Source organism: Electrophorus electricus, chromosome 2 (genome assembly GCF_041902795.1).
Source record: "Electrophorus electricus isolate QZ-2024a chromosome 2, ASM4190279v1, whole genome shotgun sequence".
Lineage (NCBI taxonomy): Eukaryota > Metazoa > Chordata > Actinopteri > Gymnotiformes > Gymnotidae > Electrophorus > Electrophorus electricus.
Window position 1 is genome coordinate 31,326,409 of NC_137498.1, and position 12,412 is coordinate 31,338,820.

At 38.3% G+C, this 12,412-nt stretch overlaps 1 protein-coding gene across 2 annotated transcripts; it reads left to right on the top strand.

The window, feature by feature from the left end:
* The first annotated feature begins 2,165 nt into the window (after positions 1-2,165).
* Positions 2,166-12,152, top strand: kctd5a (potassium channel tetramerization domain containing 5a). 2 transcript variants are annotated; one of them, XR_003410414.3, is made up of 7 exons: positions 2,166-2,539; positions 4,044-4,152; positions 4,315-4,406; positions 4,764-4,859; positions 5,785-5,910; positions 6,335-6,450; positions 12,030-12,152. XR_003410414.3 is itself a non-coding variant. In XM_027006839.3 (6 exons), the coding sequence occupies exons 1-6, from the start codon at positions 2,318-2,320 to the stop codon at positions 6,362-6,364; spliced, it is 675 nt and encodes a 224-aa protein (XP_026862640.1). In that variant the 5' UTR covers positions 2,166-2,317; the 3' UTR covers positions 6,365-8,475. The 2 variants fall into 2 exon arrangements, 1 of the variants encoding a protein (XP_026862640.1); XM_027006839.3 differs by lacking the exon at positions 12,030-12,152 and having other exon boundaries at positions 6,335-8,475.
* The last annotated feature ends 260 nt before the right edge of the window (positions 12,153-12,412 follow it).

A 12,412-nucleotide genomic window follows, 5' to 3' on the forward strand; every position in this document is an offset into this window, starting at 1 on the left:
ATACAGTTACTAATTCTTCCCTCTCTACATTCTCCTCATCTCCTCAATTAATCTTATGTGCCCTCTTTCCTCCAGACCTGCAAGATCTCCCCTGCCTGCTACATGGCTAGCAGTGGGACTATGTTGCAACAGTATAGAACTAAAAACTGTGGAGTGATGGTAGAGGAAATCTCACCTAGATTCAGATCTCCACTCATACCAAGTTCTCCTTTCCAAGTTCTCACTGGAAAAAAACCATCTGTAAAATCATCCTACTACAGAGGAAAAATAGGATCATCAGCATCGTATCTATGCAAGCTCTGCACAATTTACTCTTCTCTCCTTAACCCTCCCCCTCCCCCTCCTCCCTCCTCTTTTACCTTAGAGGATTTCATCAGCTTCTTTGAGGAGAAGGTCACTATAATCTGCCAGTCCTTTTTCTTTGTTCCCATTCCTCCCATCAGTATTCATACCTCTACGTATAGCTCTCTGGTTTGTTTTCTCCTCACTCCACAGGCAACATTGTTCAACTGTTGACATCCAATGATCCAACTACATGCCCGCTGGCGCCCATTCTTTCCACTCTGTTCCACGCAATTTTGAGAGATCGGTTTCCATTCATCACTACCATCATCAACAACTCCTTATCCTTACTACGTGCTTACTGCATTCAAGACTGTTAGGTTGATACCTATAGTAAAGAAGGCCACACTTAACAGCACTGACATATGCAGTTACAGATTGGTATCACTCCTCTCTTTCCTCTCAAGTTCTTGAACCAGTAGTCTATGATCAACATAATAATCAACTGCCCACTTCAGCTTCATGTAGACCCTACACTTGTGTCCCTCAGTGCTCAGTGCTAGGTCCTCTTCTTTTGTCTCTTTACACTCATGTTATTGGTGTTGTATTATCTTCTAATGGTTTCTCCTACCACTGCTATGCTGATGACACTCAACTTATACTTTCCATCCCACCTTCTGACACTTAGGTTCCCAGTCATATCTCAGCATGCATGGCTGACATTACTTTAGGGATGGCTGCTCACCACTTGAAGCTCAACCCCAAGTAAGACTGAGCTTCTGTCCATCTAAGGAACTCCCAAACCCCACCATGACCTAATTGGTCATGACATCTGAAGCTGCATGCAGCCTTGGTATAACTTTGGATGACCAGTTATCATTCTCAATTCATGTTTCAAACATGACCTGGTCATGCAGGTTTCTACTTTGTAACTTTCTAAGGATTTGACCCCTTCTTTCTCAGGAATCTACCCATGTGCTTGCTTACTTTCTTGTCATCTCTAGGCTTCACTACTGCAAATCGCTACTTGCTGGTCTTCCTATATGGGCCATCAGGCCACTACCATTAATCCAGAATGTAGCAGCATGGCTACATTGCACTACTATAGATTAATTTAACCCTTTTAGCACTTACGCTCATTTGGTAATTCTTTCTAGATATTGGCATTGACTCCTGTATCTACCAGTATTCTAGTTCAACAGTATCTTGGACTCTAACCTATTGTACTGGTTAGGATGCATTCTATGAGTAGATAAAGTACTTTTGTAAGTTGCTCTACATAAGAGTGTCTACTAAATACCTGTATGTGTAAGAAAGAAAGAAAAGTTATGTCTATTGTATCTATTAAATGTTTTGAGAGCAGGGTGACTAATCCTCATTCATAGGGATCAGTTTATATGCAGTTTAGCTCCAATCCAATTCTAGCATAGCATGCTTTCTTGTAATATTCAGATGCTTCTGTATAATTGTTAGTAACCAGATTTGCTGGTGTTAAAGCAGGAGCACTGTTTTAAGAAATGTGCAGCATCTCCAGCTGCAGTTGCACCATGTGCTAGGGCTTGTAGAGGACAAATGTTTGGATGTTTGTTTGTCAGTGATCTGAGGAGCTCGCTGTGAGACAAAGACCTACTAAAGAATTCCCATATATTGTCTACACTTTTTAAATCACTGTTCTATAGGGGTTGTTGACGTTGTATGAAGTTAGCAACATCAAGGAAACGCATATGTGCCTACCAAGTGAACGCAGAGATTTTCAAGAATACCCTTAAAAAGAGCAACACCCCAGTGCCTAGCGGTGCTGTAAAAAGCACAATCCATGCAGTTCGTTTCCGGTGTGGGCACATCCGCATTGTATAACTGATGTTTTCCTGGTGTAACACACCTGATTTACACTCACAAAATAGTTGCTACATTAATTCCACCTGAATCCGACAATAGTTCATATGCGCTGGGTGGGTGTGTCATATAGAATGTGAAACTGAGTATTTCCTGCTATGCGCTCAGTTCCTTTTAGACTAGACAGAGTATAGGAGGGATGGCGGAGAAGGGGCTTGACTCAAATGGCTCAGTTGGTCGGAGGTGTCCCGCCCTGTCTCCTGGAGAGAGAATGCAGTCATCTGGAACCGGGTCGTCAAAATGGGTTCGCCTTAACGTCGGCGGCACATACTTTCTTACGACGAGACAAACGTTGTGCAGAGATCCAAAATCTTTTCTTTACCGACTGTGCCAGGCCGACCCCGACCTCGACTCTGACAAGGTAAAATTAGCTAGCTAGATGGCTTACTAGATAGCTAGTATATCGCTGGCTACAGTAGTCAGTTCGGTTGGCTGGATCGGTTTGCTTGGATAACCTAGCATTAGCCATCCAGTTTGGAATGGAAATGTATAGTGGTAACACTTAGCTTTCTTATTTAAGAGATGGTTCTTCCTTTTGCAGTCTGATGATGAGGTTAGCTGGGTTAGTTAAAATAGCTGGTTATCTTAGTACTTCTGTCATTTATTCTTAACGTAAACAACGGACTTGTTTGAGTACTGATGTCTGCTACGATAGGCTAATGTTCTCGAGAATGACAGAATAGCTCTCTAGCTAGTAAACGCTAGCTGGGTTAACTGCTAGCTATTAACCAGTCAGATAGCTACTATCTAACAATTTAGCTACATATTGATGGCGAATTTATGGCTACTTGTGAGACGTAGTAGCATCTTGTTACTGATGACAACAGTCGAATAATATGTTTTGTGGACGTTTTTATACATAGCTATATAATAGCTAGCTAGTTAGTTAACTCGATAGCACCGGTTAATTCTTTGCGTGAATGAAAACTGGCAGTTAAATGGCTAGCTAGCAAATACGCGCCCAAAAACAATAACAGAAATGACCAGAAGAATGAAAGATTGGCGCTCTTTCATCAAGTGACAGTAGTTATCCTAGCTGACTAAGGTATCTTAGCTAACCTGTTGGCAAAATGCTTGCAAGATAGTTTTTGTTCATACTAATGATTCATTTAGGCATTCAGTAACCTGAGCTGGTTGAGTAACGCTAACCTAGGTAGATTTTCATATCTAGATTAGGTAGGATAGCTTTTTAAGAAAAGTGGTCAACTTTTGCTCATTCCTTAGTCAAGTCATTTTTTTGCTGACATTACACATAGGTAGAAATTACTAAGAAATGGTATTGATTTAAGCGACATGTTTAGTACTTTAAGTACTGTTGACTTAAAATCTATTTACATGAAGATAAACTATTTCTTAACTTATTCAAACCATATCCGTAATATACACGATAAAAGTGGTATTTTTTAGTCCAGGAAAAAAATCACAAATCAATTTAATAAACCCCATATAACGAACTAGACCCTCTGATTTCGCCATTGACTGACCCCACCCAAGATTAAGTATGTAAAAATTGAACTGGTATGTGGTGAATATTTTAAACTTAAATTTTTTCTGTAGTGTTTTAAAGGGACCAACATGGGACAATGTTTAGCGAGTGGTTTTGCATCAGTCCAAAACCCCATTTTCCTTAAGATAAGCATTTATACTCCAATATAAGCTCATTTGCATTTGAATGACTTTGTTAAATTGATTTGCATGTACAGCAAGCAAATCTGTAAAGCAAGTATTTGTGTGTGTTGTTTTTTTTTTCTTAGTCTTTAGGTTGTGTTCTGTGATGTATCACCAGCAAATTCAGTAAAATTATTGAATTCTTTAGGAAACTGCTTGTCCTTATTTTGCTTTGTCCTATCCATCCCAAAACCCAGGATGAAATGGGAGCCTATTTAATAGACCGAGACCCAGCCTACTTTGGTCCAGTACTGAATTACCTGAGGCATGGAAAGCTAGTGCTCAACAGAGGCCTTGCAGAAGAAGGTATGATGAGAACACTATCATGTTGGGGCTTGGCCATATTTGTTTGGTTCTTTCCTGGGATGTGAGTCATGTTATGGTAACCCTCTTGTTACCTCCTGAATATGTGATCTTTATTTGAAGGTTCATTGTTATTTGAAGGTTCACTCTACTATTACCTGTCAGGTATTCTGGAAGAGGCGGAGTTCTACAACATCACTTCGTTGATAAAATTAGTCAAAGACAAAATCAGGGAGAGGGACTGCAAAACGGCTCAGGTAAATACAAAATAGAAAATCTGTTGTTAAACCATATTTCTTGGTTTATCCCTAAAATGACTGTTCTTAATTCCTTAAATTCTTTCTACAAGAAGTGTGCCTTGGCTGGAATACTCATACATTTTGAGGTCACTGATTACAACAGGCTGGCCACCCAATTCAGGATCCAATAGTAGGGAAAGTGTAATATATATGAGATGGAAGGAACTGTTTCACATGAGTTGTTCACATGAACAAAGCAAGAACAATCAAGGATCCTGGAGTACTGATGTCTATCATTTCAGGATGTATGATTTATACTTAGACAGGTCTTTAGAATGGATACAAGGGCATAATGCCCCCTTCACCTGTTCCCAGATCCCTGTGAAACATGTGTACAGAGTCTTGCAGTGCCAAGAGGAGGAACTAACACAGATGGTCTCCACAATGTCTGATGGGTGGAAGTTTGAACAGGTAGGTGACTGATGTTTGAACGGGTGGGGATGACAGTGGCCTGCTTTAGCAGTACTGCCTGCTGGACCAGAGTTTTTGGTTACTAAAATGTGCAAATATGATAAACATAAAAGGTAGAGATTGAAATGATGGCATTTAAAAACTCTTATAAAGAAATATGAAGTATGGAATAACACTACCTGGCATATCAGTTCTTAATACTAGTTGAATCCTGCAAAATCAGACTTTATGAAGCCATGCTACTTTTTAAATTGGAATGTTGTTTTTAGTTTCAAGTAGCAAAATAGTTTCCATATTGCTGTTTTCTTTTTGGTGCGATATTTCTTGTGGAAGTGTGAAATGTCTGAGAGGGAAGTGAACCAGAGACAGGAAATGCCTTTGTGGAGTGTTATGGGCTGAGCTGGGCTGTGTGTTTGTAAGGCCCATCCGGTCAGATAAGAGAAATATACCTGCACTTTTGTCTATCTGTGCTAAGGCCTAAAGTGTCTTCATCTTCAGAAGTTGCTCTTCTAGTCTTGATATTTTTGTTACCTGCACCCTCTCCAATTTATCAGGAGCAACCAAAAAATGTCATATATTGACACTGACTTTTTTTTTTTTCCCTTTTCCAAATATTTCTTGTATCTTGTGAACAACAGCATTTATTTATTCACACTGAAATGTTAATGAAGATCAACTGTGATGCAGGTCATTGAATTGTTTATCTGTCAAGGCTGCTGGACTTGTAGTATAATTGTACTACAAGTCCTATAAACATACCACTAGACCACACAAAATAGATAAATCTTTGTTTTTAAAGTTAAACACAGAATTTTCTTTTCCACCCTTAATATGCCGATATTTTGTTTATAATGTCTTGTAGTTAAATAAAAATGAGTTGTAGAAAATTCAGCTGCCATTCACCTTGTGCTTTTCCCTTCTCCAGCTGGTCAGTATCGGCTCATCATATAACTACGGGAACGAGGACCAGGCAGAGTTCCTCTGTGTTGTCTCCAAGGAGCTGCATAATCAGTCGTATGGAACAAGCAGCGAGCCGAGCGAAAAGGCCAAGGTGAGTCCCTCCCCTTGACCTAGTCTTCTGTCTGCCATTATCTGCTGATGCAAGGCTGAGTTAATGATGAAAATCTCCCTCAATATTTATAGACCCCATGCCCCCCGGCCCTTTTTGCAGTTTTCATGTTGCAAGAAATGTTGCTCTCCTAAAAAGCACTCCTTGTTTCCATCTTGAGTTCACTTCTGCATTCTGGCTCATGTAATCCTTGATTTATGGTTAATATTATGGCAGCCTTGCATGCTGTCCTGCAGCACATGAAATATGCAGTTTTATCTTTTAAGCTCTTTGGAGCTCCATCAGAAGTTCCAATCAGAAAAGCTTATGTTGATAATTGTGGTGAGCTAGTGTTTGGTTTTGTTTTTTACTTTTATGATTTGTCCTGTGAAACTACTTCAAATTTGATATTGTTTTGGTTTTACAGATCCTTCAGGAACAAGGCTCTCGAATGTGAATCAACTGTGATTTTAGGTGGTTCAGAACTACCAGTGCATCACATGCTTGAGATCACAATAGAAAGAAAATTTGCAAAGATTGAAGGTAAATAATTTGTAATGGACATTTTTTTTCCCCCCCTTTCTTTCTTTTTGGGTCACTGACATTTTGTTTGAGCCTGCACAGCAAAACGACTATTTCTATGTTTTTGTTTCATGTTTATGGAAGGGGCACGTGAGTAATTTTGGTCATCTGAATGGTTGTAATATGCATGTCATTACTTATAAGATGCGCTAAAAAGGCCTTCATATCTGGGCCACAATTTTCTCAGGGTCTTTATTGACTTTCTGAAAATATTTTAATAATGAAACTTATGGTCCAGTAAGAAATTGTTTTTGTCCCCCAAAATATCACAATATGTATATTATGTTACAGTGGAACAGGGTGGGTGTGTGTTAAAAATGCTGTCAAGGTGAGATGTATGGTGTTGATCAATGGTGATTACCAGTGAAGGTTTTTTTTTTCATACTTTTAACAGTGAAAGATATTGTATTTTAGCATGCAGAATGTGGAGGTGATCAAAATTTTCTTGGACCAGTCTAGTGTTAGTTTTCATACCAGGCAAAGAAGAAAGCATCTGTATCTACTTGTCTCAAGGTTGCAGTACTGGAGTCTTTTAAATTATTATTTAATTTTTTTTAGATCATTTTGCTGCAGGAAAAGTAAGTTCTGAAAAATGCTGAAAGACTGTGGTGAATCTTTTGTCTTCCATCCTTGGGTTGATTCCTAATAACCTCTACTGGAACTGTTCTTTCTTTGGTAGTTTTGGAGAGGGGAAAACTTCTTAAAGAAATATTCTGGGCTAACTTTAACTTGTATCTTTAGCTACAGCAAACTGTGTTTATTACAAAAAAAAATATCAACATTTCACTTAAATCAAGTTTGGTTATTCTGTTTAAGATGTGTCTATAAATTTTAAAGCAGCACCAGACAGGTCCAGTAGTCAGTATCATAAATGCATTTAAAAGACTGGCAGTTTAGGAAATTTTTTAATAGGCTGTTTGTATGAAATTTTTATATTCCCCCTAGATCTAAATAATAGTTGTGGCTACATTGATTAAAGATCCCACAAATTTCCATCAGGAAATGCAAAATGCTAAAACTACTTGTTAAGAACTAAAATCTAATTTTCAAAAAAAAAAAAAAAATCAGTTAAAAAAAATTAAGAAAAATGTTTCACATCTCTGTTTTTGTTGCTAACTGCTTGCCCTGTAAGTATGTTTTGAATATTGTTTTCTGCTCCATGTGCATGGAAATGTTGTCTGGTAATACAATTTTAACTCCTGTTGTGGTAAATGGATATCAAGTTACAAATAGTCTAGAATATTCCTTAATGGTTTCATTGATGGATCAACACTGAAGACTCCCCAAAATCCCAGCCTTTGTAACTGCAAAAGCCTTGCTTTTAAGGTGACTGAATCAGGTTTTGGCTCTGCTATTAGAAATCTGCTTTTAGTGACATGACAGCGACTGTTATTTGGTAGTGTGTTTTTTTTTTTTTTTTTTCGTTTTTTTTTTTGAGGTTATTTTTATGTTTAGTAAAAGACAGGAAAAACATTAGCTTTTTTTCTGTCTGTGCTAGTTTGGCACAGTTCCACTAGAGTGCATCAGTTTTACTAGCTGGTCAACCTGGCACTAAAATTCTTATCATTCTCGCAGTCTGTTGATGTTTTGAGGATCCATATTTTACAGATGCCAACACAAGCTGTTTGGTAAAATTAAGCTTGAATCAGTGTGTCAGCTGATACTCTTGAGTATTTTGTATTGGTATAGGCTTTTGGTAAGGATGGTATCCATACACCCTTAATTCACAAGCAGACAGAGTTTGTTATAGTTGGAAAATATGTTCTGATCGGTACACCATATGGCTACATACTGTATGGTGACTTCAGATTGTAGCAGTATGCAATCCAATAGAATTGAAGCTCTAAGCTTATGATTTGCAACACCTTTTAAAAATGTACAATCATTTCTTTGGTTCAACTCTTGTGTAGATGAATGTTCTTATGAAATATACACATCATTGTCTCTTTTTATAGAACATTTTTGAAAATGTTGCCTTTAATTAATGACCAACAAAATGTTAGAATCTTATTTTGAAATGTGGTCAGGAACAAAAGCAAGCAACTTTGCCTGGCCTACAAACAGATCTATTTCACAATGTATATAAATACTAAAGAACGTAATATATTCAGATGTTATCAGTGCATGCTATTTTTCCTAAGTCTCCTTCACACACAAAGGGCTTTTAATAGTGGAATACAAGCTATAACTCTTGAAGAGGTCCGGCTGGCCTCTATATTGCCTGATAAAGGCTAAGTTTACATTGCTAGTGTTTTTCTAATCAATAAGCTTTCACATTTACTTTGAGTGTGGCACCACCCTGCAGGTTTTGGCTAGTTTGAATACCTATGTTTACATATCCTCTTAATTACCTAGCTAATTAACTGTCGACCCTGTGTCTTAGCCCAGAGAGCTTTGACTCCTTCTCAGTGGTATAATGAGTGGCTTGCTCTGAGTCGCTGTCTTGGGAAGCATGCCTCCAGCCTGAGAGGTATCCCCACACAGGGCTTCTGGCTGCGACCCCCACGGTCCTGGCTTCACACGTCCAGATCGTCTGAGACATTGGAGCGGTTAGAGACTCGTGGCGCAGTATACTTTTCCATGTCTTTGGTTGTGCCTGAGCTCATGGGGAAGTGTGTGTGTGTGTGTGTGTGTGTGTGTGTGTGTGTGTGCGCGCGTGTGTGTGCGCTCTGATCCTCCTCTGACCTGCTGCAGGACACTTCAGTCCATGGTGACATTTCAGTTGGTGCCCATTTTTCGTTTTGTTTTTAAGGTGAGGGTGTTTAGAAATAACTAACATTTTAATGGGCACAATTGTGTTTTTCTGAGGCTGCTACTGGTTTCCAGTGGACTGTTGTCTCAGTCTAAGGTTTTTTTTTTTTTATTGTCCTTTTTTCATTTAAGTGTGCAATCTGCAAAATGTATTTTAAAAATGGGCAGAAGCAGACCAAAATGCCTTCTGTCACTTTCACTGCTGTTCCTAAACTACAATCCTATAAAATGTTTTTTGTATTTGTATTTTTTTATGCTTAAAATGTGTGTATACACATAGTATATATGTAATTGCAAGTTAACTTGGGCAATGTGTGTGATTGGTAGTGCTAGATCAGGTCAGTCTAAATAAAAACTTAAATTCCAAAACTGTTGTTTTTATTTAAACTGTTTTGTGAACATGACAATTTAATGAAGGGATGAAATGGTCATATACTGCACCCCATACTAATATTCTGATATGAAGCAGTGTTCCAGTTAGAACAGAGGAGGGCGATCTTGGGCTACTTTTTTAAACTGTTTATTGATGTGACATGACTTGTGTTCAAGATCCTAATATTGTAGTAATAGTTTAAATTGCAGTTTCTAAAATGCCTTCTTTTGTTCAAATGAAAGCCATTCGAAACTAACATGCTTGTCATCCCCTTTTGATGGCTTTGCGCACTCTTGACTTTTAAAATGGTGGTTAGTATTTCAGGTTCTAGGCCAGAGGTATTCAAATCCCAATTGCCAAGGTCCATGTCCTGCACATTTTCCACACTACCTTTTATCTAGAAGTCAGCTGTGATGACAAAGTGGCGACCCAGTCACATTTAGTCGTTAAAATTAACTACAAATGATGACAATTCAGGAGTGGATTTGGATTTGAGGTCCAGATTTGAATACTGTTGTTACAATGTATCATGCCTAATCAATCAGAGCATGGTCATGCAGTAGCCATATCTTAGGTGTTACCATCTGGCTAACACCCCTATCTTCTGGAGTGTACATTTAATGCCAAATTAATAACGATGTTCCATCTGTCTCTGTTGTGTGTTTTTAAATAATACTCTGAAACTTCTGTGCTCTCAGGATGGTTTAATGCCTCTTTGTTACAAGCAGGGATGTTCAAAAGTGCACCAATGTACTTGTAAACCCTACAGAAATGAGCAGTGGTTTTCAATTTTTCAACATTAGTATAACTTTGCAATAAAGGTTACATTAATAAACAGTACATAATGCAGTGTGAGGCATTATAGTTAAGGAATGTATCTGCCTGCAGTAAAGTGATATTTTAAGTACTGTTTAATGTTAGAAAACTAAAATCTGTCCATTGGTGTAATTGCAAACATTTTAAGTACTGTTTATTCATATACCATTAATGTAAAGTGTTAACCTCAGAATTTGTAAAATACCTTAGTGTTTTGTTTTTTTTTGTACAGATAGCACTGTATGGACAAAATGAACCTGAGCCTTTATAGATGATGGCATAATTAACACTAATGCATACATATCTTCATGCCATCTGGTTAGATAACAGACATACTCATACATAGCATGGGAACCTTCTGCAGATCCTGGGCTTCTGTCTCTTCCTGTGAGCCTTAAACAAGCTGTGACATGCTTTCTGCCTTTTGTACTTCTCCAAGCAGAGTGCACAAGTACCTTTGCTATATAACAGGGAGTGTTATATAACAGGGAGCCCACGATTGCAATGAATCTCCCTGCCCTTTGGCTCATGGGTCATAGCAACACATCAGCCAATCCCTCTGGGCATGCCATAAAGAGCTCAATATTCTATTGGCCATGAGGAGTTTCTCTCTGGATTCACTAGAACCAAGCTTTTGGCAGAAATACAGCAAGTCAACATTACTGACAGGAAGCACCCCAAACAAGAGACCCCCACAGCATCTTGGTTGCATCAAATGCCAGGTGCCTGACAGACAGAGATTATGTTTTTGTGGCAGTGCTGCACAATCTACAAAGGGGGATGCTAATGTTTTTGGTGATAACACCTGGGAACTGAGTTTCACACTTGTGTCCTTACAGAGGATCATATACATGGGCTTTATGGATAGTTATGCATACTGTTGATTCACATGCATCACATAGGTCTCATTGCAAACACAGTGAACTGGAAGAGTCCTGATACCACTTGTTGTAACAGCATCCGTTCTCTCGCAGACCAACACATGGTGAGCAGAAAGGACTACAGACAGTTGCTTGCAGTGATTCATAGTGTCATGTGTGCTCTTTGTGGTGGAGAGGTTGTGTTTATTTACATAACTGATTGGGAACATTGCATTAATTTATGGATACTTTTGGCTCTTTAGATTTTAGGAATTACCTAAACATCCATTCATAAGATATTTAGCTTTTAGACATTTATTTATATATAAATGTTAATTTATACCACTATGAACACATCTCTCAATTTATCCACACAACTAGCACTGGGTGGTTCTAATTAATGTAGTTTTGTTTATTTAATCCATTTTGTAAAAAAAAAATAAAATAAAAAATATTCATTAGCAGTAAGCCAATGACTTGCATAATCTATGTCCAGGAATGTCATTTATGGCGTTACACTTGATGACTGTGATTCCAGTGCTTACACTCTTGTATATTCCCTATTGCACAGTGCCTCCATCTACACAGATTAATTATGTCAAGCTAGCTGCTGACTGTTTGCATAAAGGCTGCCAGTTTAATTTGCTGGGAAGTTCAGCCACCATTTTCCAGACTAACAAGCATTTTAGGCCAAAGCATTATCTAATGCACATTTATGCTTGATTTTGTGGTGCTGGCAGTCCTTTGACAAGATGATTTTACTCATGGCTGAGTGGAAGAGGAGGGATGAGGGTGCTGTGCTACAGGGGGTCACAGAGGAAGAGAAACCCAGAGGAACAGCAACCACCCTACCCTCTCATATTACACCAGGCAAGTGACCTTGGCTTGCTAATTGATTGTGTTGTCTGTGATGCCAAGCTCAGCTTGATTCTATCTGTTTCCTGTTATGTCTCTGCATTTTTAATGACTATTTTGAATGTAATATTTTGAATATTTTAAATTGATGGATAGTAATGCCTGTAGGTAAGTGGACAGTTATCCAGTTTGTATTACAGCTAACTGGAACTAAAACCAAACAATGAGAAGGAGGTTAAAGTGCAAAATGTCATCATGTTAAATTGAG

Bases quoted from the DNA above. Each gene is read 5' to 3' on its own strand.
- kctd5a (XM_027006839.3), top strand. From the start codon at position 2,318: ATGGCGGAGAAGGGGCTTGACTCAAATGGCTCAGTTGGTCGGAGGTGT. The intron at 2,540-4,043 runs GTAAAATTAGCT...CCCAAAACCCAG, and splicing joins CCGACCTCGACTCTGACAAG to GATGAAATGGGAGCCTATTT. The intron at 5,911-6,334 runs GTGAGTCCCTCC...TTGGTTTTACAG, and splicing joins AGCCGAGCGAAAAGGCCAAG to ATCCTTCAGGAACAAGGCTC.